This window comes from Onychomys torridus, chromosome 1 (assembly GCF_903995425.1).
Source record: "Onychomys torridus chromosome 1, mOncTor1.1, whole genome shotgun sequence".
NCBI lineage: Eukaryota > Metazoa > Chordata > Mammalia > Rodentia > Cricetidae > Onychomys > Onychomys torridus.
The window spans coordinates 109872686-109899093 of record NC_050443.1 but is presented as its reverse complement, the minus strand read 5'-3'; the positions used below and the strand labels follow the sequence as shown (position 1 = coordinate 109899093).

Genomic DNA, 26408 nt, shown 5'->3' with positions numbered 1-26408 from the left:
AAACACTTTTCTGTTCCATATTACATCTGTGGTGGTTTGGGTTAGGTCCTAAGTCTAGCTGTGTGTATTCTCTAGCCGGATTAAGGATGAGAAGAAGGAGTTGACTGTCTTACTCCCCTGCATGCCTACATTCCCTGAAACCTGTCATATGTTTCCTCCTGGCCCTGGGATCCGCATATCCAGGCTTCATGACTCCCCCTACCCTGCCACCCCCCATGGAAACAATTTTCCAGTTGTCTATGTAGTTGGGGAAAACCATGTTGATTCCTCATGCCCATTGGAAAGTTGGCCCACGTCAGTCCTGTCCACCTCTCCTTCAAAACACCTGCGCTCCCCTGAGCGTGTCTGGGGCTGGGTTCTCTGTGGAATGCTGCCAGTGAGTCCTGTCTCCTGTCACTGAGGACTCCCGCCCCTGGCGCTGTCTTCATGTGTTGTGACCTAGGGAACACATTGAATTTTACCAGAGACTAAAGCTATGTTTTGTATGTTGTTTTGTTTGGAGGGTTTTTGAAGGAAGGACAAAGGAAACCCAAAATGTTTGTCTCAGCCCCTTGAGGTGGATGCATTATCTGACTCTTAAGTGGATCCTGTGAGGTGGTGTCTTTGTTATGGACCTCCAGCCACATTTAACCTTCACAAAACTGAGTCTGCTAAGTGCCTTGAAAACGCTGTCATAGTAGAATCACCGTGTTAATGGTGTTTTTCAGATTCACTTATCCTTGAAAGAATCAAATCTTTTATTTAAACAACTTCTAATTGATAAATTTCTAAAATGTATCAATTCTTTTATTTTAGTTTTCTTTCTAAAATTACATTTATTAGTTAATGCATGGAGAGGTAAGCATAAGTCAGTGGGCAACTTGAAGGAGTCAGTTTTCTCTCTCCACCATATGGGGCCCAGGATTTGAACCTGGGTCTTTGGATACTGTGGCAAGTGCCTTTACCTCCTCAGCCCTCTAGTCAGCTCTCCTTAGTGTCTTAAACACAGGGATGGATGTTCTCATTTTCTGGTTTCTCAGAGGCATTTCACTAATATTGTTTATTACCCTGTGGAATAATTTGGTGACCTCTCTGGATGCTTGCTTTTTAAGTTCCTAATTGATTTTGCAGAGATGGCTATAATTTCCCAGTGAGTCATCTCCACCAGCCGGAAGCCCCCCCCCCCCATACCCCCCTTTCTATTTAATTGACTGGCTGCTGTGCCTAGAACGAACTGAGACTGGCACCAGAAACAGTGTCTCTGGGCTGGTAAAGACAGGAACCTTCAGTGTATTTTCATGCCCTGGTCAGCTGATGCTGGGGGGCTGGGGAGGGAATTTAGACAGCTCGGGCTTCTAGGATTCTACAGCATAGGCATCCAAGCCAGCACACCACACAATGCTCATTGGCCCCACCTTAGAGCAGAATCCAAGGTCTGTGGCTTCGTTTTATTCAGGCAGCTCTTTGTGTAGCAGCTGTTCCGTGCATTGCAGTGTTGAGTGAAATCCTTTCCCCTAGATGTAACAACCTCTAGTGACACCAGACATTGCCACATTATCTTCAGAAGGGTAGCGTGGATGCCTGTTGAGAACCTTAGATCATCAGTCTCCTTTTTTCTGAGTTCATAGCCATTGCCTGAATGTTTTAAGTTGGATAAAAAATGTGGTGGCAGTGATCTGGAAGAGTGACATAATTTCCAGGGTCTTGTAAAATGTCAAATAATTCACAAAAGCACTCACATGTCTACCTGTTGTCAGTGCTAGGCAGCCAAAATTTTCCTGCTTTAAAAACTCTGACAACTAACATTTATGGAACACTGTTTTGTTTTGGTGTGTGTGTGTGTGTGTGTGTGTGTGTGTGTGTGTGTGTGTGTAGAGGCTGGTGGTTTAACTGTACAGGTGTCTTCCTCTATTATTCTACACTATGCTTTCGGACAGGGTCTCTCACTGAACCTAGCACTTACTAATTGGCTGAATGGGTTGGCCATTGTTTTCCAGGGATATGCCTATCTCTACTTCTACCCTAAGCACTAGAGTTACAGACACACTATGACCAGCTTTTATGTGGCTGCTGGAGAAGGAACTCGGGTCCTTACACTTTACTGACTGAATCATCGCCTCAGTCCTGAGTGAGCATTCATTATTTGAACCCACACTTGGTGATGGGCATTGATGGAGAAAGGATACTGGCCCCCACATGGACAGATACCTGAAAACCAAGGTCCAGAGCATCCATGCAAATCCCAGGATGTCACCTGGGACTCAAGGCCTGTGGTGCATCCTTGAAGCACACTCTCTGCCAGCATCTGTGCGGTAGCTGTCACCGTGGTGCTATGTGTGGACGTCAGCCTTCAGCCTGCTCTAGTATTTGGGGGTGAGGTACACATACGTGCCTCTCACCTTTTATCCTTGCCGCTTTGCAGAGGTTCAGTGAAGGTTTCAGCTCCTACATGAATGGAGCTCTAAAGGGCAGTCTCCAGTGTTTTTACGAGAACAGGGGAACCACAAAACACCGTAAATGCATGTTCTAGTTTCTTGAGAGGGCACAAGTTGTGACATTGTAGGTCATTAATGTGCTGCAAATCTCTGTCATTAGGAGGATAATTGCCTTCCACTGTAGAGAGGAAGTGGCTGTATAATTATAGCCCGAGGGGGCTGGCATCTCGCCTCCCTACTGTCTGTCAGGGCTAGAAACCGAGATGCTATGCAGCAGGCACCAGGTTTTTTAATGATTAACCTACATCAGTACCTGGAGCCATTGGAAACACAGTGAAGTGCAAGCGTTTCCTGATGATTTTAGGGGACAGAGCCTACAGAGCTACCACCATGCCATCTTGGTTGAAAGCTTGCTTTTGGAGGATATTGACTAGGAGGTTCTGGAACTCACCTGCACTTGAGATGGCAGTGCTTGTTGACGATGATGTGTTGTCTGCATTCTACCATTTTCTCAAAGGTCATTGAGGGTGGTGTCAGGACCCACTAGGGATGCATGGGCCAATTTTGGTCCTGATAAGAGGCTGCTGTGATGGTTGGCCTTTGTCAGTTTGTCTCAAACCTAGACCTATCCGGGAATAGGAAATCCTAATGGAGAAAATGCCTCCATAAGATTGGCCCATAGATTAATGACTGATGTAGAAGGCCCAGCCTACAGAGGGTGATGCCAACCATGGGAAAGTGAGAGTGAGTGGTATGTGCAATTAGGTTGAGCAAGCCATGAGGAGCAAGCCAGTAAGCAGCACTCCTCCATGGTCTCTGCTTTAGTTCCTGCCTCCAGGTTCCTGCCTCGACTTCTCTCAGTGATGGAGTGTGACCTGAGAGTTGTAGGCTGAAATAAACCCCTTTCTGCCCAAGTTGTTTTTGGTGACGGTGGTTTTAGTGTAGCAAAAGAGACCTAATTAAGACAACATGTTAGCTCATGTGGTGACTGGTGTAGGGTTCTGCAAATGGGACTCGGGGCCCAGTTGTGTACATAGCTATACCCTGGACTTCACCTTCTGTTGCTCATTAGAAGCCAGGCTGTTCCTGAAAGTTCACTAAAAAGTACTCCAAGATAAAGAGGATGGGAGAGATAGAGATGATGAACAGGCCTGTTATTTTCTTTAAAAGATCCATTTTGTTTTTATTTGTATGAGTGTGTGTGTGTGTGTAGGCAATGTGCACATGGTATAGGTGCTGTGGAAACCAGAAGAAGGCATCAGATGCTTTGGAGCTGGAGTTACGGGCAGTCACGAACTGCCTGACAAAGGCTGTGGAAACCCAATTCTGGTTTTCCAGTAGCTGGTGCTTTTAACCACTGAACTATCTCTTCAGCCCAAGATGACCTGTCATTCTAAGATTCATACTTTCTTTTAGCTGGCTATAATCATAGAAAAACACAGAAAAATAAAACAGAATTCATGCAGACTCATCCAGTCTTAGTAAACTGGAAGGCTTCACTTGACTTAAATATCTTTAATTATTTTTTTTAATTATGTCAAGGAATTATCTCTTTAAATGGTGAGAGTGTAGGGATAATTTCAGAGCAGAAATTTGATCTACCTTGGAAATGCAAATACAAAATGTTTTATCCATACTAGTGAGTAATAGCGAACACATCAAACATGTTAAACAGTAGGTACTCCCTTGTCAGTGCTTACACTCTGGGGCCAGCTCCATGCTGCTCTTGTCTTTGGGGATTCTCTGGATGATCTCAGGGGCTCAGCTGAACTGTCCTTAAATGCTCCCATGGCAGTTTGCTCAGAGTCCCTGAATAGCACCTGCCTCCTGGCGCTCCAGTTCTTGTAGCTGTCTATTTCTCGCTGCCTGGGTGGTGAGGTTCCCCAGCACCTGGTGTGTGGGTGAGTGGATGAGCTGCTCTGCTCATTCCTGGGACAAAATACCTGACAAAAGCAACTTCCGGAAGTCTTGTCCTGCGGTTTGAGGGTTTCAGGGTTCATTCCGTCGAGGTGGGAAGGCATGGCATCCGGAGTGTGAGGCAGTGGGTTGCTTTGTGTCCACAGCCAGGAAGAAGAGAGTGAGGCATGCTGGTGTCCCCTACTTTTTCCTCTTCATCCCATCTGGGACCCTAGCCCAGAAATGGCACCGCCCACATTCAGGGTGAATCTTCCAATCCCAGTTAACCCAATCTAGAAACTCCCTCACAGACACGCCCAGGATTTTGTCTAGTAGTGGATTCTAGATCTTGTCAATCTGACAATCAGTGTTGCCCCCCCACCATGGTGGATATGTAGGAGATGGGGTTTTGTGTGTTGGATGGATAAGGAATAGAAGGAGATTATTAAATTTAGTCTTTCACACTGGCTAAGGAGAAGACATGCTGTACTGAGATATTCCCAACTTGTTAATACTTGGCAACTTCCTCCCATGATTTAGAATACGGAGTTGATGGTGCAATGCCTTTTCTTCTTTTTCTCCCTCATGCCCTTCTCCGGTCCTCTCTTCTTCCTCAGTCCCAAGAAAAGATCTGTCTTCATCATCTTCAACCCATGGTCTTTCTGAATGCCCCTCTCTTCTTTCCAGGCAGGCATCAATGAAAACGACTTCTATGATGGGGCTTGGTGTGCCGGCAGGAACGACCTCCATCAGTGGATTGAAGTGGATGCCCGACGCCTGACCAGGTTCACGGGGGTCATCACCCAAGGAAGGAACTCTCTCTGGCTGTAAGTGGGTCTGGACCTGTGTCTGCCAGGCTCTGTCTTCCACCTATCATTTGAAGGGAAACTGCAGAGCAGTATCTGATGAAGGGTGACTGGAAGGTGGGCCAAGGCTGAAAGTCTGCCTCCCCTGTGCAGGGTCCACTGGAAAGGGAGGATGGAGTGGACAAAGGTATAGCCATAGATAAGCCCTTGAGGCAGGTGTCTACTAGCTTGGATCCTGACAAGATATTGGTATCTGGGCAAGTGGGTTAAACTCAGCAAACAATGAGCACATGGTCTTGAGAGGAGAGAGCAAGAACCATCCAGACTCTGGCAAAAGCCTTGGCAGGTTCCCAAACAAATGACCACTTGAGATTGTGTTATGAGTAAGGGATGAACCAGCCTGAGACCTGGGGATGACACCACTTCTCAGACTTGAGCTTGGGATTAGAGTTGTGGTAGTAACAAGGATGGTCTGATGGTGATCCCGAGAGACGGCAATATAACCTCTTAAAACCGTCCATCTTGGATAGGGATGTAGCTCAGTTGCTAGAGTGTGCTTATCATGCATGGATCCCTGTGTTCCATCCACGGCATTGAATAAAACTGGGAGAAATAATGTACTCCTGCAAGCTCAACAGCTGGGAGGTACAGGCAAGAAGATCAGCTCAAGGCCAACTTTAGCTCCTGTATCAGTTAACTTTCTGTTGCTGTGGTAAAACACAGGACCAAGTCAACTTTCAGAAGAAAGGGTTTATTTGGGCTTACCATTCCAGAAGGGAAAGGGCCATCATGGCTGGGAGACAGCAGGCTTGGCAACCGGAGCATCAAGCTGAGAGCACTATCTTGAACCACAGCAGAAAGCAGAGAGAGTGAAGTGGGGATGGTAGGAGGCTTTGAAACCTCCAACCCAGCGCCTAGTGTTGCACTTGCTCCAGCAAGGCCATGTCTTCTAGACCTCCACAAACAGAACCACCTACTGGGGACTAAGTGTTCAAATGCCGGAGCCTACAGGGTGTTCTCATTCAAACCGCCACAGATGTCTAGGGTTCAAGGCCAAGTTGGGCTACATGAGACCCTGTCTCTAAACAAAACAAAACAGAGTAGAACAGAACAGAACAGAAGGGAACATCTATCTTACTGGGTCTTTCTACTATGGAACACTATTCTGCTTGAAGAGAAAGGGAATTCTGGCACATGTTGTATGTGAATGAACCTTGGGGGTGTGATGATAAATGCAATAAAAAATAACTTAAAAGGACAGATACCAGATGATTCTGCTCACACAAGGCCTGGAGTAATCAGATTCATAGAGATGGAAAATAGGATGGTGATTGTTAGACACTGGGAGGAAGGGTGAGGGGAGTTAATATTTGTAAGCAAAGAGCTGAAGTTCAGAATGATGACACATGGATGGTGGTAATGATGGCAAGTCAGGGCAGGTGGCCTCAGAGCCACAGGGCTGCACACTTATCAAGACAGCGTGAGAAACCCTGTGGCATGCACAGTTTGTGAAAATAAGTATATATTTTATCTTATTATAAATACAATACTGTAACATCCATAAGCATCAAACACACACACACACACACACACACACACACACACACACACACACACACACACGCACACATATATACACAGAGGCATGTACATATGAAAACTCCACCGTTCCTACATCAGGGTGCTTATGAAGATGAATGTCTCTGACCATGGGTCCTGTGCCTGCAGAAATAGTGCCTCAGCAGGTCTCAGTGTGGTCAACAGGACACCAGTGATTTCTGAATTTAAATGAGAAGTCTTTAGGTTCCTCTCTACTTCCCTACACAGAGATGTCAAGGGTGTAAAGGTCCCTTGTTTCAACACTGGACAATTGCTTGTGTGACTCCATTAAGATCCCTCCCTCCTGATAGTTCCTGTCCCTTCACAGTACTGTAAATCCAAAGTTCCAGTTCTTGACATCTTTCAACATTGACCAGTCATGTAAAATCAGAGTATGGCTTGCTGACAAGACCATCAGTGTCAGCAGGGCAAGGGCCGGAGAGACAGCTCCGTGCTGCTGCCTGGAGTAGTCTGAAGGGTTCTTTCCAGAGACTTTTACTCTGGTGAAGACAGGACTCATGACTTGGCTGCAGAAAAAGATTTCAGGAGTCTCTAGGAAGTAGAATTGGAGTTTATTAGAAAGAGATTTCAATAAGGCTTACCACGGGGCACTCAGAGTTAGAGAGGGGCAATCAGAGAAAAGATAAGACACACCTAAGTGTTGGGTGCGAGCTTCTCAAGAGAGAGTCACATTTGTGTGTCTTTACAATAGCCATGTACGTGGTTTTAGTGGTTTCTGAAGGGGTTCGGTTTCCAAGGATAGCCAAGGAACTTCCCTGAGACTTTAAGGTTGTTCCTGGTGGATACTGGGTGATTACATTGTATTCCCAGTCAGGAAGCAAAGAATAGGAGTGGCTGCTGCTGCTCAGCTCCCTTCCCTCACTTACGCAGTCTAGGATCCCAACTAAGGAATGGTGCCACCCACAAGTGGCTCTTCCCACTTAATTAACACAGCCAAGATCCCCCACCCCTCCAGAAGCATGTCCAAAGGCCCATCTCCCACATGTCAAACTGACAGTTGACACTAACCATCCCAGAGATTAATTTTAATTTTGGAAGTGATCAACATTAATACCTAAACTGGGACAAGACTTCACATCTGTATTCATAGTTAGCCACCTAACATGGTTCCTGGCCCTGTATTGTTTCTGGTACAGATAGATTTCAGGTTCTCTTTTATGGCTTTCTGTCTTTCTCCTCAACAGTTACCAAGAGCCTTGCTGATAAAGGTCATGACCTGGCATTTGGGGAACCTGTTCAAAACAGGCACCTGTTCGATGCTCAACAATTGACTCCCTAATAAATGAACAACATTAAATCAACAATGATCATACTCTTGTATGGCGACAATTGTCTGGCAGTGACTCATCTCCTGCTTTCCTGAGTATTTCTTTTTTAGGATAAAGACAACATTGTAACATCTAATAGTGTCTTAAAACATTACCCATGGTCCCACAGATTTTTTAAAATATACTGCATATCCAATTATGTTATTTTTGACTTAATATATCCATAACATTTTCATACTATGACTCAGATTTCATAGTGATTATTTTTAATGGCCTGTGATTTACTCAGCCATGCCTCCCAACACTGTCCCGATTTCTTGCTACCTTTTTCATAACAAGAGAAGACTTTTGTGCTTTTTCTCTTATTTGAATTATTATATTATTCAGTATTCAATATTATTCAATTTAATATTATTTATAAAATTATAAATATCTCATTTTCAGATCTGGGATAATTCACGCAGTTTGACAACATTTTTTTTTTTTTTTTGCTATTTTGAGGATTACACTCCACTTCCTTTGCTTTTCAGTGACATTTGCATATAATCATGCATGCCAGTGTTTGCTCTGTGCTATGCCTTTGCCCTCCTTAATGGCATATTATCACATGACAGTTATTTTTACTGCTTAGATTCTGAAAGGCTTTGGAGGAGGAGGGCTTGGAAGCGGGGTTGCTCAGGGGAAAGAAGGAAGTGGGAAGAAAAGACTGGTGTGAGGTAATCAATAAGGAAGGAGAGCAGGGGTATTGATGACCATGCCTGGCTATTAACCTGTCTGGCCACTGTCATGAGAGATGAAGTCGGTGGGTTATTACGGGATTAGAAAGTGAGAGTGAGGTAAGTACAGTGATCCCATTCATTTTAACTATGAACACAAGGGAGGTGGGGATGAGCAGGAAATCACAGTGGAACAATATCTCTCTGTAGCCAAGGACAGGGGCATATAAGTGGAGGAGGCAAATGGTAGAATTACTCCTAAGAGTCAGATTTTCCTTAATGTCTAAATGTATTTCAAGTCAAATTATTGCTCAGGGATAATGAAATGAAGAAATCTGATGAGCTCTTGTGTACTTTACCTCCTGGAAGAGTCCTGTCTCCACTGAGGGCCAAGCAGGAATTGGAAGGGTGACCTGCTCTGGTATCTGAGCTTTTCCCTTCTCCAGTGCATGAATAATGCTGAAGGCAATAGGAACTGCTGCATTGTGGTTAAAAAAATGTCTACATTAGACATCTTAAATACCCATAGTGAGGATGACAGTACCCATCCCTTATCTCTGATTCCCGGCCGATATTGTTTCTGGTACAGACATATTTTAGGTTTCTGTCTTTTCAACAGTTACTGAGAGTCTTGTTAATAGAGGCCATGCTCTGGTATTTGGGGAACCTGTCTAGAACCAGACACCTATCTGATGCCCAACAAATGACTCCCTATTAAATGAATATCATTAAATCAACAAAGGTTCATTCCCCTTGACTGCTAATGAGTTAATTGATCTGTGATTGCAAATGACTGAGAGAAGAAACAGAACGAGGAGAAGGAGAGGGAAGCCGGAGAGAGAAGGTTGGAAAATGGCAGACTTCTAGAGACGGATGCTTCCTGCCCTAAAACCCTGCTATACTTCTTAGCTCCTGCTGGTTATGCAGGCTCCCTCCTTTGGACCTCAGTTTTCTGTCCTCTAAAATAGGTTGGTTTTCAATCTTGTGTGTGTGTGTGTGTGTGTGTGTGTGTGTGTGTGTGTGTGTATGCACATGCACACTGGGGGTCATAAACAATAACATTAGGATACTTAAAACTTACTCAGCACATGGTAAGTGCTTAGTAGGTAGGATTTCCTCCCTCCCATTCTCTGAGTTTATCTAGAACAGTATATTTCTACTTTTATTTTTAGTCATGGGTCCTTCTCTCAGTTGCAACATTTATTGGAAGCATTTGGAAATGGTAAGCAGGGAGATCACATTGTATGGTTCAAGAGGGAGGAACATTGCCTGCCCAGCCCTCCATTCTCCCTGTCACAGAACCTCCCATTGGACAGATTCCTCAAACGTCTCTGTATGAGACATCCTGGCTGCTTGACATGTCCTGTGCTGGTCACAGTCAACCCACTTCCCCACATGCTAACTGCTATTTGGCAGAGCCCAGGCAGACATGGGAGTCAGACCAAAGGAGCAAAGCTAGAGTTGGGGACAGAGTTTGCCTTTTGCAATCAAGAGTGAAAGGGTGCTGTACGTGGGTGGGCAAGATTTTAGACACAGAGAAAAGGGGTTGCCAGCTCTTAGGGTTTGCCAAGCAGATGTTGCTGTTTAAAACAGCCTTTTACACTTGGGGATATGGTTCACTTGGCAGCATGCTTGCCTAGCATGAAGGAGGCTCTGGGTTGGATCCCCAGCAGTGTGTAAAAACTGGATGTGGTGGTGCACACCTCTAATCCCAGCTCTCAGAAAATGGAGACAAGAGAATCTGCAGTCTAAGGTTGTTTTGAACTACACAGTAAGTTGAGCCAGTCTCGGCTACATGATACCTGTCTCAAAAATAGGAAAAAACAAAACCGATCAACCAACCAAGTAAACAAACAGAAAACCAGCTTCTTGATATGTGTTAAAAGGAGAAATCACCCTACAAATGTAAACTTCAGAATATTATGGTGGATGTGGGAAGAGCACATGTGTTTGAAGAATGCTGTGATGAAACTCAGTTCTTTGTATGCTAATAAAAATAAAATAAAAATTATTTAAATAGTAGGGAGAGACTTTTAAAAACGCCTTTCCTTTGTAAGATTGCCATAGTTGGTACTTTAAAATGAACATCTGTAATATCATTTGTTTCTGGCATTCTCTATGTATTTATTAATTAATTCATATGGCACTTAATGAGTGCTCTGTACTAAGCATAAGGTTGTAAATGTAAGCAAGACTTGCCCCTGCCTCTAGGGAGTAGTCTAGTAGGAGAAGCCAGTATGCTGTGGGGGCTTCAAGAATGAGCAGAGATCATACTGACTTGAGGTGGGTGGAGCTCCCATTGGACTTGTGCAGGAATGAGGATGATACCCTGAGGTCCTGAGGCATAGCTGCCCCAGCCCCCCACCAATTCACATTCAAGCTGATGACAGAGTCTACAATTTCAGTTGTAATAATTCTTTCAACTAATTTGAGCTCGCTGGAAGTTATAAAATATAATTGTTGTAATGATTTTCAGTAATTTATATTTTTCAGCAATATAAATTATCATTCCTTACTGCATTGCCATTCGGTGGAATGTTAGTGCCCCAATAAAACCAATCTTTCATTTCCCTAATGACAGAAAGTATATTAGACATCTGAGTGTTGCAATTATAACCAGCATGATGATTGAAAAGTTAATTACTCTGCTTGAGGTGAGTCAGTGCTTCTAAGGACTTGGAAGAAATGTAGACAATTTTTTAAAACCAAATGTTTTGCACGTCAACTGTTTAATGGAGAAAACCATCTGTTTTTTTTTTTTTTTTTTAAGTAAGGCAGTAATTTGAGCACTGGGTTTGTGTTTCTAAGGTGTTGTGGGGAGGGGATGAAGGAAACTAAGGAAGGGTGATCAGTTGGCTGAATTTGGAACAAGTAGTCAAAGTGATTAGAATGATAAATAAAATTCTAGCCATACCTCAGGCTTTGTGCCCAAGAACAGAATGATTTGGCAGGGTTGTGCACAACCCCAGGAAGTTAGCATGGCATTTGGTGTGGGATGTCTTAGCAGAGTTTTAGAGCACTAGTTTCTTTGAGAAGGGTAAAGTACCTAAGTCACAAGGAAGGTAGGATCAGAAGACAAGTTATTATTTCCTTCCTGGTCACATTTTGGCCTTGAAGTGAGTGGAGTTTGTGATAGACAGCTACACAGGTGCACGAGGTGCTCTGGGGTGCTGTGAGGCTGACAAGAGGTGGTGGGATCACCCTGGAAAGAAGGAAGGTCTCCTATTCCCCTCAGATGGCCCCGGTGAGGGAGCAACTGGCTTTACAGTTCTGGAGAAGGGTTCTCAACACAGTGTGTGATGAGCTTATGGACAGAAACTAAGAAAATGCAAGATCAATATTGGGCAAAAGCCTAGGGAGTATCTCCATCCATTCTGACAGAAGGATCAGTGGATATGAGAACACACCGACTTCTCCTTATCCCTTGGGCTATCTTAGTGGTTTGTGTACAGAGAATGGTGGTGTTGATGGCCTTTGAGCTGCAGGAGTTCAAGGGCACTGGGGTGCTGCTAGCACACACACTGTGCTGGGAGGAATGAGGTGCAAATTGTGGTCCAGTGCTAGTGGTACCTGGGTTAAAGACAGAGTCAGGTTCAAGGGGTCCTGATGGGTGTCAGGCTTAAGAAGTGATGGAGGCTTGTCTGGGGACAACAGTGCCAAGGACCAGTGGGAGTGAACATAAGGACAGGGCGGGGAATAAGTCTGGGGCTCTTGAGGCTGCAAAGCTGGTGACTTCCACGTTCCCTGCTGGCAAAGGGTGCTCAGGGTGAGATGGACCAGGAGAGTTGAGGGGACAGCTAAAGGACAGTATGGTCACTGCAGAAGCAAAAGTGGAGGTGGGAGGGACAGAGCAGTTGAAGAATGACTAGATGAGGCTGGTTCAGTGAGGGTAGCGAGACCTGAAACCCCAACATCTGCTCAGGGTCTTATTTCCAAAGTAGTGTGTTCAGCAAGTGCCTCCCACTCCCTCCAGCAGTACCTGGCTTTCTGCACTCCTGGGGACCTTCCTTCGTCACTGTCACCTTACCCCTACTTGGTGGGTTAGGAACCCACAGAACAGTTTGCCAGGGCTCAGAGGGAGGAGACACTATGGCCCTGCACTCCAGAAGGGGGAAGGGAGCCTGGAAGCCCCAGAAGGGGAGAATGTGGAAGGCTTCATCAATCATCATCTGTCTTTTCAAGAGGGAGGGAAAGCAGTGTGTTTCCAGAACATATCATGCTGTGTCTTGCCCTTGCTTAGCGGGGAAATGAGATGTCAGGCTCCTTTGTGGTGCTGGGGAGAGGATTTCCACACTCCTTTCTAACTTCTTGGAGAACTGTCAGCTTCTGAGCAGGAGAGTTTGGCATGCTCTCAAAGGGTTTTAATGAAAACACTGTCAAGTTCAAGTTCAAGGCGAGGCAGTGTCTCTGTTTCATCCTATGCTCTATTTTACCTATGCAGAGGTAGTTGTTTAAAACCAAACAGAAATTTTGCAAATGCCTCCTACGCCTCCTACTTGGGTTTCTGGGTGTCAGTGACTGAGGAGTGAGCTCTCAGATGGTGACATGTCTGAAGCAGAACAACTGTAGAGCTGGCTTCTGAAATGGGAGCTTCACCCTGCCTTTCTCAAGAGTCTTTGTGCCTGGGTGGAAAACCCTCTGGGTGACGGCTGGTACCCTGCCTTTTCTCACTTTCAGTTTTTGGTGGGAAAGACCTCTTTGCAGCAGGCCTCCCTCCTTGTTGCATTAGATCCTTGTATTATTGCTGTGGCAAAATACCCAGCAAGAGCAACCTCAGAAGGGAATGGTCTCTTTTGGCTCAAAGATATGGTCCGTCATGGTGGCAAGAGACAGCAATGGGAGTGTGTGCAGTCTCGTCTATGGGCTTTCAGATCCCAGTCCATGGGGTACTGCCACCCACATGTAGAACGGCTCCTCCCACCTCAGTTTACTTGGTCAGATAACCCCTCAGAGGGATCACAGAGCCCTGTCTCCTGGGTGATTCTTGATTCTGTCAAGTTGATGATCAATGTTAATAATCACATCTGGTGAGCAATGCTCTGTCCCACAAGGCCCTGTTGGACTAGCTCCCACTGCACACTTGTTCTTACCTTACTTTTCTCACTCTACTCCTGGACCAGAAGTTCCCTTTTTGCTCCACAGATACATCAAGCATGCTACTGCCTCTGGATCTGTGCACCTGATGTGTTCTCTGCTGGAAGAATGAGACCACTTGGCCTTCTTTTGCCACAGTTTGAAAATAACATCAACAGCAACATCTACTTGGCAAACGCTAAGAGCTGGCAACTCCTTTCTTCTATGTCCTCATTTGACTTTCTTCACCCACCCACTCCTGTGTTTAGTGCTCCACTGATGTTGCTCCTGAGGTACAGCAGGCTCGTTTGGCCTGAAATCTCCAGTGTTGGGTCCAGGGTGGGTCTCTGCCACTGGCCTCTCTCATCCTTCTCTTCTCCAGAGGCTAGACAGAGTCTAGCACCCACTTGGAAAAAAGCTCTGGCCCTTTGTTGTTGTCCTGAGTTGGATTAGTTATGATCACCAAAGGCTCAGGCACTACAGGTTTGTTTTCCAATACAGCAGTAGTGTTCAGAGGTGGGGCCTTTGGGAAGTGATTGGCTCTTGAGGGCTTTGACCTCATCAATCGATTAGTCCATTGATGGGTGATAGCTTGGGAGATGATAGGGAGTCCTTGGATATGTGTTCCTAGGAGCTGTACTTTGTCCCTGCACCCAAGCTGCTTTGGATCTCCCAGGACATGAGCAGTTATGCTCCACCACACTCTCTCAGCTAGGATGCTCTGCGTTATCACAGGCCCAGAAACAACAGAACCAAACAAGCATAGACTGACCCCTCTGGAACCCTGAGTCAAAATAAGACCCTGTTCCTTACACAATTCTTTCTTGTCATAGCATTGAAGAGCTTGTGGGCATAGATCTGTGCCAGATTTCAGAGTGAGACTGGTAGTCCTGGCTGCACATCCTTGGCACATTTCTGAGCTTTTCTGTGCTGATAGTAAAGTGGTAATCATGCACAGCACTTAGGCTGGTGTGAGAATTGAAGAAGCAAGCAGGTGAGGTCACCCCGGCACACAGTAAGCAGCCCGCTGCTGCTGTTGCTTTCCGGCCCACTTACAGAGGGTCCTCTCCTAGTCCAGCAGCTCCACCCATCTCTCTCAGACCACGCACTTTGCTCAGCTGGCTGTGTGATCCACACAATGTGGCTGGGAACAAAACCACACACCCTACATGTAGCAGAGACCTCACAAGCTAGTGCTCTTGATACAGTGGCCTCTCCTTACCCGCTTTACCCCATTTACTCAGAGCCAGATCCTCCAGTACCCCAGCACCTAGGAGAGATGCAATGGGTAGCAAAGAATCTGACAGTTTGTCCTATGTCTGCCTTTGGCTGGGGCTACGTTTGACAGTTTCAGAATTTCTTTAAATAAAGGCGTGTGGGCACCTAAGTGGGGACTGGTGAGCACTTTGCCTGTGCCCCTCATGTGCCCAGTGGCTCCTTCTTTGATTGAGAAGACGGGGGTGTAGAAAGCCAGAGGAGTAACCTGCCCGCCTCTTAAGGGGATGCTTACCCTCTTTTTTTTTGCTTCCTCTGCCTCTCATCTTCCCACTGGTGCCCCCTTTTGCTCTTGCATCATGAGGCTTGTTATAGTGCAGGCATAGGTTCTGAGCCATATCCTTCGCTGAGGGGTTCTGAGGCAGGGCCAGAAACCTTGCCCAAAAGGGGCCATTATTTAATCTATTTTAAAATCAGAAGGAAGAGATAATAGGGTGACGGAAACACTTTGCTGTGAATGTTGATGTAGTTGCTTTATATTAATTGGGTTGTAAGATACAAGTTTACAGAGGAAGGGAAATTGGTCTATAGGTAATACCCTTTGTCCAATCCATCCATCTCTCGAACCATGGAGCCTGTGACTAAGCAAGTTTCCAGGACAAAGAGGGAAGACAGTGTCAGGTGGGAATGAGGTTGCCAATCAGCTCTACTTAACATGGGCACTGTCCTGGGTTGTCTGAGTGGGCCCAGTATAATCGCTGGGACCTGTGTCCACCTAGCAGGGAAATGGAAGCCACAACCAAAGACATAGCAGCCTGATAAGTTGTCCCTGCTACCGTCTTAAGATACAGAGGATGGGGCTATGAGCAAGCCTGGAGGTGGGTTAGCAAGGACACAGACCTTCCCTCTGAGCCTACAAAAGGAAGTCAGCCACACTGACACCTTGACTTTCAGACTTCTGGCCTCCAAAACCGTGGGCAGACATTTAAACCAGTAGCTTTGCAGCCCCAACAGAAGACCAACAGTACTACTGTTCGGAGGGCCTGGGGCCAGCAGAGGTCCTTCAGTGGCCGTCCCAGCTCCAGTGGTTTGCTGTCTGCTACAGGCTGTGCCACGGTGGAATCTCCAGCTGTGGGCAGAGCTGGTCATGCATCCAGCTGGGGCAGCATCAGCCTGCATCTCCATACTCTAGCACCCACAAAGGCCTTTCTTTGGTTTCTTTTCCTCTGATCCCTTAAGTGGGGACTCCAGATTTGGGAGGCCCTTGCTTGCTTTCTTCTTGTGCTTTTAGCTCTCTGCTGTGGGTCTCACTGCCTCACCCTCTACCTGAATGTTTTTGCCTCCTGGCCCCAAAGTGGCATTTCTCTGCTGTCTCCCTGTAGACAAGTTAACTGGAGGTAATGGAAAATGGATAATACTTGGGAGTTTACAGCATTCTTCCTGCATTCTCAAAAAGCCGTGGTAACCAGTCTAAAAGTGAAAAATCCAAGAAATCACTGGGTTGATATTTCACACAGGCTCCAACACTTGGCTGTACTGAGAATGTGGAGGAACCATTTGGCTGGGTGATTACAGTTCTAGCAGAGAGGGAGGGAGGAGGTAAGGTTGGGGAAAGTAAGTGTGGGCTCTTTTTCCAGCTACTGAGCATGTCTACTGCATGGAAGATAAAATTTTCTCATTTATATTTTGTTTGCAGCGGTAGTGAAGGCTGGTCTAGACCTCTTGGGATCATCAATTCTGCCCAAAGTTCTAATTCAGCCTTGGGCAGGATTTGGGACATTGACTGCTGGAATGTGGCTCAAAAGGGAGGGGATGGGTAAGCAGAGGAGCAGCCAGCTTCCTTGTGATTCCAATAGAGAATTGGATCCAACTGCTTCCTTTTTCCAACCGAAGAGGGATTAGCTATGCTTTCCTGACTTGTTTATGGAAGTGGGGGATGCTTAGCACTTGTCATTTCTGAGAGCTGGGGGCTTCTCATAGGGCTGTGTCAGGCTAAGTAGCACCCAAAATGCTTGGGACCAGAAGTACTTTGGATTTTGTTTTTAAAATGTTCACATGTACACCACAAGACATCTTGGATATAGAATGCAAGGCTAAACATGAAATCTGTTTGTTCCTTATGCTTTTTATACATGTAGCCTGAAGGTGGTTTTATTCAATATTTCTAGTGTGTCTGCATGCAAACTGTAACCCACAACGTGAGTTTAGAAGTGGAAATTTCCATTTATGGTGCCCTACAAGTGCTCAGAAAGTTTCAGAGTCTAGACTTCCAGATTGGGGATGGTCAACTTGAACTTGACTGTCTTGACCCATTTGTGATAGGATTTGGAGAGGTACTATCTCTGAGAGATGGACAAAAGAGGCTGAGGCTATGAGGTTCCAGTGTGGTGGGCCTCCAGTGTAGTGAGGCCTCCAGTGTGGTTGACCTCCAGTGTGGTGGACCTTCAGTGTGGTAAACCTCCAGTGTGGTGTACCTTCAGTATGGTGGGCTTTCAATGTGGTGGGCCTTCAGTGTGGTGGAACCCTCAGTGTGGCAGACTTTGTCTGTAGTAGACCTTCAGTGTGGAGGACCTTCAGTGTGGTGGACCTTCAGTGTGGTAGACCTTCAGTGTGGTGGACCTTCCTTCAGTGTGGTGGACCTTCAGTGTGGTGAGCCTTTAGTGTGGTAGACCTTTAGTGTGGAGGACCTTCAGTGTGGAGGACCTTCCTCCACTGTGGTGTACCTTCAGTGTGGTAGACCTTCAGTGTGGTAGACCTTCAGTGTGGAGGACCTTCAGTGTGGTGGACCTTCAGTGTGGTAGACCTTCAGTGTGGTGGACCTTTAGTGTGGTAGATCTTCAGTGTGGTGGACCTTCAATGTGATGGGCCTTCAGTGTGGTGGGCCTTCAGTGTGGTGGACCTTCAGTGTGGTGGACCTTCAGTGTGGTAGACCTTAGGTGTGTGTCTGAGATCTTGTCAATTAGTCCTTTGACTGGGATTTAAGATACTTATATTTCCCCAAATTATTCCTTCTCATAACACTTTGTTTAGGTTATCTTTGGCTGTATGAAACTTGAATGTTTCATGGTTGATGTACCCAGTCTTTTAAGGTGTATGTTACACTTGGAGAGGATCAGACTGAGAACACTGTCCTTTCACCGCTGAATCTCCTGAACTTTTGTTAATTATCAGTTCACCATAGCTGGCTGATTTATGCCTGAGTCTCTATTCTGCTTCACAAATCTGTGTGTCTATTTCTCCATCTATACCACACACTCCCTGTATGCCTCTGCCTTTCCTTACCTATTTCCTGGCTATTCTCTAACCCTGGGGGTTAAACCCAAGAACCCTAATTGTAATCATGCTTTCTGCAGTTATATAGTGTTTGTAGTTGAGTAGACCAATTTGTCCCACTTCATTCTATTTCAAAATTGCTTAGTTTACTTAGATCCTTTGCCTTTGTACATTAATTTTACAACAATCTTGTTTATATCTATGAAATATCTAAGTGATTTTGATAGGCATTGTGTAAAACCTGTGCATTAATTTGTTGAGAGTTGACATCTCTGTGTTGAATCTTTCAATATAAGACTCTGTTTTTCCATTAAAAAATATTTAGTGTCCTTCACCAAAGTTTTGTCATGCTCAGCACATGAGTCCTGCATGTGTCCTGTTAGTTTCACATGTAAGTAGTTAAATTTTTGTGGCCTGTATTCCATTAAGCTAGCATGGCCCCTATTTGGCAGCCAAAACAATGGGGGCTGACATTGACATGCCTGTAAGCTGCCATGTGTGAATCAAGACGTCTTTGACCTCATTGGGGAATTCTTCAGTCTGCTCCCCTCTTTCCTCAGACTTACATACACACAGTACGTCTACCTCTTTTTCTGATAAACACACACAGTATGTCCAGAGCCTGTAGTGAGAGGCCTATACAAAACTAGCCAGTGGATTCTTTATATTATGAAGTCTATTCTGAATTGCCAAGGTATGATTTTGGTCTAAAAGATGACAGTTTCTCTCTGTGTCTGTCTGTCTGTCTGTCTGTCTGTCTCTCTCTCTCTCTCTCTCTCTGTATGTAATGGTCTGAGAATTGAACCTAGTTCCTTGTCAATGATAAGCAAATGCTCTACTGCTGAACTCTACCCACAGTCCAGTTTTATCTCCCAAATCTCCAGCCATCTCTGAAAAATTCCAAATATTTTGTGATCATTTTCATTTGTGAGCAAAGGAGACTTTAAAACAGGAAATGGCAAGGCTCCATTGGCCTACTTCTCTCTATGGAGGCTGTGAAATAGCTTAAGTGTCTTTGGGCCTAGAAGATGCCATGCTTTAAAACACTGAGTGATTATTTTTTATGTGTGTATATATATGTGGCCCTGTGGTTAGTTTATGTGCACCATAACTAACCTGTAGTTATGCATGCAGAAGCCTGTAGTCCAGAAGAGGGTGTCAGATACATGTAAGAATTACAGGGAATTGTGAACTACCACGTGTGTACTGGGAACCAAACCTAGGTCCTAGGTCCTCTGTCCCAGTCCCATGTTTTATTACAGAACAGTCCTGAAGAAAATAACCAATTTTTCAGCTACTAACCTAGCAAGTGCTGTTCGCACTGTGAAACCTCTTGTTACCGAGAACTGTGTCTGCTAGAAAGGTCATGATTAGCATGTGCAGATCCCCACCATGAGCCCCATTCTTCCAGTCTTGCCTTGTACAGACCAGAGGATGACTTTAGGTGTCTTCATCTATTGCCCTCCACCTTATTTTATTTATTTATTTGATTGTTTATTAATTAATTAATTACATAATTAGACAAGGTCTCTTTGTAAACCCAGGGCTTGCAGTTTCAGCCAGACTGGCTGGCCAGTGAACCTCTGGATCTTCCTGTATCACTGCGTTCCATCCAGTGCTGAGGTTACAGGAACATGCTGCCATGGCTGGCTTTTATGTGCGTGATGGGGACCTGAGCTCCTCATGCTCACATAGCAAGTACCTAACTCACTGAGCCATCTCCCCAGCCTATTTTGCTGATTTTTTTTTAATTCTTATAATCTGATTAAAATGGTCTCAGTACTCCTTCTAATCATTTGAATTAGTTATTATCCACTGACTTTCTATTACATCAGGAAAGGATTTAGGCTTTTATTTACCTGACTCTCTAGACCAATCTGTCTTGTCAGTCTCTTCCTCCCCTCCCTCCCTCCCTCCCTCCCTCCCTCCCTCCCTCCCTTTGTTTGTCCCTGTCTTCTACCTTTTTTCCTCTCTCTTTCACCTCTCCCTTCCTGTGCTCCCCAAAAAGTTACATCATGAATGTTTGTGAACTTAGAACCCAACTTTCGCAAAGGTTGACACTAAACTGTGATTTACGTGCGTCTGGGTCCCCAGAGCAGCACGAGTCCATTGCGACACCTTTGCTCTTATCACAAGCTAATCACCTTGCAGTTTTATTAGTTTACTTCTCTTATTCATTCCAAAGTTTCATGACAGACCTGCAGATCTCCTCTGATATATATGTGTGTATATACGTTAGTGGTGTGTGTGCACGCGTGTGTGCATGTGCGAGTTCACACATGTGCAACCGATGCGGAATATATACCAACAATTCACGGTTTCATTTTCCTCCTGGGGCCCTCTGGCCATGCTGTCCTGTGAGCTGCGGTAGTCCCCAGGCCTCTTGTGTTGGGTGCCCTCCTGGCCTTCCCCTCCTGCTTAGAACTCTCTCTTCTCCATGAGTTCTGCTCCAGGTTAGACCACAGGTTTTTCTTTTGTTCTGCTGCTGCATGCTTTCTGGAAATGAAGCGTGGAAGATGACATGTGGGTTCCTTGAATGAAATGTATTTTGTTGATCTCACCCTGGGTGGGCAGCTGGGAAGCAATTCTCCCTAAGAATTGCTAGCATCTTTACTGAGGTGTAATTCTCCACTACACAGCTCACTCATTTGAAACGTGCATTTCTGTGGGTTTATATAATATAATATATAATAATAATATTATACATACACACACACACACACATTTGTGGGATCGTGCAGTCATTACTACAGTTAATTTCAGAATATTCATTTTTCCAGAAGGAAACCCCACCCCATCATCTTCCCAAACTCCCAATGCCTCCCATGGCCCCTTTTCTGAAGCATCACAGTGACCAGCCCAAAGATAGATATCCATTCTTGCAAACCTTCGGCTTTTACTTCCTCAATACAGTTTTCAGGATCATGTCCATGTCTCTTGTGCTAAATACTGTACAATGTTGTACCTTATTGGTACTTGATATGACCCAAAATGATAAGAATTTGTGTTTCCCAGTTCTTGGAAATTTGATTATATTGTTATTAATGTCAGAGCTATTCTGTCCCTCCTCTTCTCTCCCCATTCTGTTCTCTCCTTTCTCTTCTCCCTCTCTCCTCTTATTTTCCCTTTCCCTCCTTCCTTTCATCTGTCCATCCAATTTCCACCTACCCTCCCTCCCTCCTTCCCTCCCTCCCTCCCTTCTTCCCTCTTTCCCTCCCTCCCTCCCTCCCTTCTTCCCTCCTTCCCTCCTTCTCTCCCTCCCTTCCTTCTCTCTCTCTTTCTTCCTTCCCCTTTTCCCACAGACTCTCTACTACTGAATCCAAGCTGGCCTCAAACCTGCAATCTTCCTGCCTTAGCCTCCTCAAGTGTATGTATCACCATGTCTGATTTCAGTCTATATTTTTGAATTATTATTGTTTGCTTATTATCTTAGCTTTACTTCTGTTGCTATGATAAAATATCCCAACAAAAGTAATTTAGTGGGAGAAGAGTTTATTTCGCTCATAATTCCAGGTTAGAGTCCACCATTGTGGGATATCTAGGTAGCAGGAATTTGAAGTGGCTAGTCCCATCACATCCATAGTCAAGAGCAAAGAGCAGTAATTTAATTCATGCATGCTTGTGATCAGTTCTGTCTCTTTGCTCTTATACAGGTCAGGACCCCTGCCAAAGGAATGGTGCTACCCACAGTGAGCATATCTTTCCACTGCAGTTAGCATAATCAAATTAATTCCCTATAATTATGGCAGGCCAACCTAATAATTGAGACTTTTCCGGGTGATTGTACACCTGACCAAGTTATCATATATAACAAGTCTCTTGCATTATGTTTTTCTTTCTGGCTTAAAAATGAAATCACCAACAATCTCCCCCTAGTTACTTTTTATCTGTTCATCGTATCTCAGCTCAAATACTGTCCTTCCAGGAGGCATTTTTTATGACATTTCCCATTTTCGAGTCTTCCCTATCATCTCCTTTGAACAATATCACAACATCATTTCAATAACTAATTGAACAATTAATGATGAGGTCCCTGCCCTCCACTAGGCTATGGTCTCATAGATAAATTAGGTAAATGTACAGGATCATTTTTTATCTGTATTATGGACTATCCATTCTGGTGTTCAGAATGCCATGGCCCCTGTGGTATCAAGTGAGCTTGATTTGAGGGCTACTGCTCTGGGGCTTGGCTCCCTGGCCCCTCCATATGGACAAGTATTTGGTTCTGTGTCAACAAATGCAGCTTCTACCATAACATTGGCCAGGCCTGAGCTTCAGTTCACACTTCATGAAAAACAGCTTTGGAGTGAGGGATGGGGATGAATGCTTCTAGTCCCAGCGCCCGGGAGGTAGTGGCAGGAGGGTTTGAACTTCTGTGTCATCTGCATAGTGAGTCTAGGCCAGTCTGGCTATGTGAACCCCTGACTCAAAGGAAAAATGAGAAAGAAACATTGTAAAAATTTCTAGCAAGCATATAAAGCAGGTTAATGTTGGTGGATGTTCAAAACTTTTGAAAATAAATTGTCTTCAGATATTACAAAAAAACACATTTTGTTTGTAGCAGCCATTGACTGTGTGTGTCTTTAGTAACTGAGTCTCATTCCATAAACTGTGTTGGCCCTCACCTTTCTCACTGGTCCTGTGCCTGTTTCTAATTCCTGCCTGTTCTTTTAGGAAAATGTATAGGAACATCTTGACAAAGCCTGTATTATCCAATATCCATTCTGGTGCTCACAATGTCATTGCCCTTGACAATTTTGTGCCTTAGTTCCTTTACTGATAAATCAACACTGACATTTTCCCTGGCCCTAAAATAGTTTGGAGCAAATCCAGTGGAGAATTCCACTTCATTATCTAAATTGCTCAGAGTGGGACAGGTCACTCTGGGCTATAGCAAGCTTTCCTATGCATTTAGTGGCATCCTTATCTCCTATTTAATAGGTGCCTCAACCCTTGGGTGTCTTCCCAGCCTTCACACCCATGACAACCACGGATGTTCGTAGACATTATCAGTTGTCCCCCAAGGGGAAACCATTGCTGTACATAAAGGCAGGGTCTCGGTTGAAGGCGGTTGGCAGTACCTGCCCACACTCCTGCTGACACAGAGGAAAACTGACATTCCACACAGTATGGGCACACACTCTTGTGGTTGGCAGAAGAGCATACTGAACCTTGGACTTGAGCTTAAAAGAGCTTTTAGAAGTCTCCAGTCTGACCTTATGACCTGTTGGTTCTTGCCAGTTGGGCTGACTCTGGGTAAAAAAATAGATCATGCCTCTTCCAGGAACCCAGCTTCTGACTGTATGAAGGAGCCAACTGCTTTGAAAAATACCAGGAAATTTTAATCACAGTAAGTGGATCATGAAGGCATGCATGGATTTGTCAGGTGGGAATGAATTTTCTCAGTGTTTATTTGAACTCTAATGTTCTTTTTAAGAGGGAGGCTGGGGGATGGGATGGGATGGGGAGGGTGGAGTGACCTAGTTTTCCTTGGCTGTGGTTTTGTAGCTGAGACCTAAGCTTCCTATTCATTAACTGGATTTAGGGAACTATTGTTTTATCCTATTGAGGCCAGGCTGGCAAGATGTGTCTAGACCTGAGCCAGGGGAGAGAAGGTTCTGGAGAGATGGAAAGTGAAGCCAGAGCTGGAGTGAAGTTCCCGTGGCAGCAGACACCCTCCTATAGGACATCACAGTCTAGTCCCCGAGTCTGGATATGTGGCTGCATTAGTTACTTTTTCAATGCTGGGATGAAATGCCTGGCAGATCCCCTTAATGACCTGAGGGTTTCTTAGGGCTCGCAGTTCCAGAGTATGTGCATCTTTGGGAGAAGGGAAGGATACAGGAGCAGCATCCACAGTGAGGAAACAGAGAGATGAGGGATGTTTGCTTCTTCTTTTTCCCCAGTCCAGGACCACAGCTAATGAAACGAACTACTCTGAGTCAGGGTGGGCTTTCCTACCTCTATTATCTCAATCTAGAAGCTTCTTCATAGACATGCCTAGAGGTTTGTTTTCTAGGTGACTCTAGATCCTATTAAGTTACAAGCAATACTAACCATCCAGTTAGTATCATGACAAAGGCAACTTCGATGAGAGAATTAAGTGAAGGACCATATGTGAAGAGGACACCTCAAGTTATCCAGCAGAACCCCATCTTATGGTATAGGGTTGGTGAAAGAATCTTCAGCTGTGGATCGAGGGCCAGGGCCTGTTGACCATGGTCAGAGAGATACTATGTTGCTAGTTTTGATGGCAAGAAAGGGGGCCACCTGCCAAGGGATTTAGAAAGTTGGCAGAAGTGGGAAACAAATGGATGGGTGCTCCTCTGGGGTACTCAAAAAGGAGACAGCCCTTCAGAGACGTGGACTGTAGCCCAACACTATCAGGGGTCTAATCTATGTGTTGGAACTATGAGATATAAGTCTGTGTTGTTTAGGCTTCTGTGTCTGTGGGAGTTTGTTGCAGGAGCTGTAGGGAATCCATGTAGCTCTCAGAGGGCTTCATAGGTCAGAGAAAACATGCAGAAATCCTAAAGTTGGGTATTCACAAGCAAATACTGTGGAATAGGCACTTCATCCCTGTTTTTCAGGGAAGCAAAAACTCTGGTCCTACAGATGTGAGCATGTGCAAAGCCATGCTTGTACCAGCCATACTACAGGCTTGCCCTCTGAAGCTTATAATCCTGATCAGAAAGTTACATTTGGGGCCACTTGGAAGGACTAATATTCTGCTTCTTATAACACAATGATCCACATGTATATATTCCAGTTTGTTCTTGCATGGAAAAATGAATATACAGAAATTATAAGAGCGATTTCATCTCCCATGCCCTTGAGCACCAGAGTGGAGGCAAGTGTATTTCTTTCTCTCATCTTTGCAAGCAGCACAGTTGGGGTAGAGCACTGTGGCTGCTCTTCTCTCAGACAGTGCTCAGGTCTGCCACAAAGCACAGTAAAACATGGAGAAGGGAATAGGGGACCAGGTTTCCCTGATTCTCTTGATTCACCCCAGACAGCCTCGTTATAAAGGCAGTTACCTCCACTTCCTAATCTGTACCCTTACCTCAAGCTGCAGTTGGAGACTTAGTTGGTGTTCCTCAGTATGTTCTGATTACTTGGCCAGGGGCCATAGGGGAGCCTAGCAACACCACCCTCACCCCCTGTTCCTCACTAGCTTCCAAGTACACCAGTCTGGACTAGAGATAGCCACTCTTAGGATAAGTACTTTATTGGAACTACAAGATGTAGCCAGCCTGTTCCTATCCTGGCCTTTGCTGGGTTTTCCACCTCTTTGGACCTCTGATCAGACTCACACTTGAGAATGGTTTGGCTGCTTTGCTCATGTGGGACCACAGCCCCCAGCCTCACTCAGGCTTAGCCAACGCCACACCTGAGAATTGCTGGACCTCTGGCTAAATGGTGAGCAGGATTTCCTTAGCTGGGTATTAGAAGTCCTTTCTTGAAGCACTCTATGTGTGCAGAGGGCCTAAGGGCAGGGAGAGGGGTGGGAGTCTGGTTTTTCTGCTGGAATGTCGAGTGTCTCTCCTATGAGCTTCCCTTTTTCTCACTCCTTTCTTACTAGAAGGCCTCTGCCTCTTCAGCTAAGTGATGACAAGTCAAACTTTCATGAGTATCCAAGGATTCTGGACTCATTGACTGAAGCTGCCTTGTTCTCCAATCCAGAATCTCAGGGAAGGATGTTTTGTTCCAGTTTGCAACAAATGTTCACTGTCGGCCAGCCAGTCAACTATGATTAGTCTGGTTTCTGTTAAGGAGCCATCTTTAGGCTGTTTGTCCTTGGCCAAGGTGCAGGGACACCCTACCTTAAATACTTGCAACGAAGGTGTTCATATGGAAAGGCAACTCTCAGAAAGGATAGGGCCGACCACCCAGGGTTTCCACACTTCCCCAGTTAACGAGAAGTTCACCTAGGCCCATTCTTAGTTTTCACACATCTTTGGATAGTTGAAGTTCTCACCAGTGGTACTGAACGTAAGTGGTATTGTGTGAGTGTAGTTAGAGTTTTCCTGCCTGGCCCCAGTCAGGACAAATCTCTCTTACCGGCCAGTCCCACAGTCGCTCAGACCCAACCAAGAAAGCACACAAAAACATATTGCTTACAAACTG

The 26408-nt window shown here is 45.2% G+C and overlaps 1 protein-coding gene across 1 annotated transcript in view; it reads left to right on the top strand.

Annotated features, from left to right (window-relative positions):
- Nucleotides 1-26408, top strand: part of Cpxm2 (carboxypeptidase X, M14 family member 2) — a 121189-nt gene that overhangs the window by 45175 nt on the left and 49606 nt on the right. Inside the window, exon 4 of the mRNA XM_036186096.1 lies at nt 4998-5137. Within this exon, the coding sequence (XP_036041989.1) occupies nt 4998-5137 (140 nt within the window). The remainder of the gene's footprint in view (nt 1-4997; nt 5138-26408) is intronic.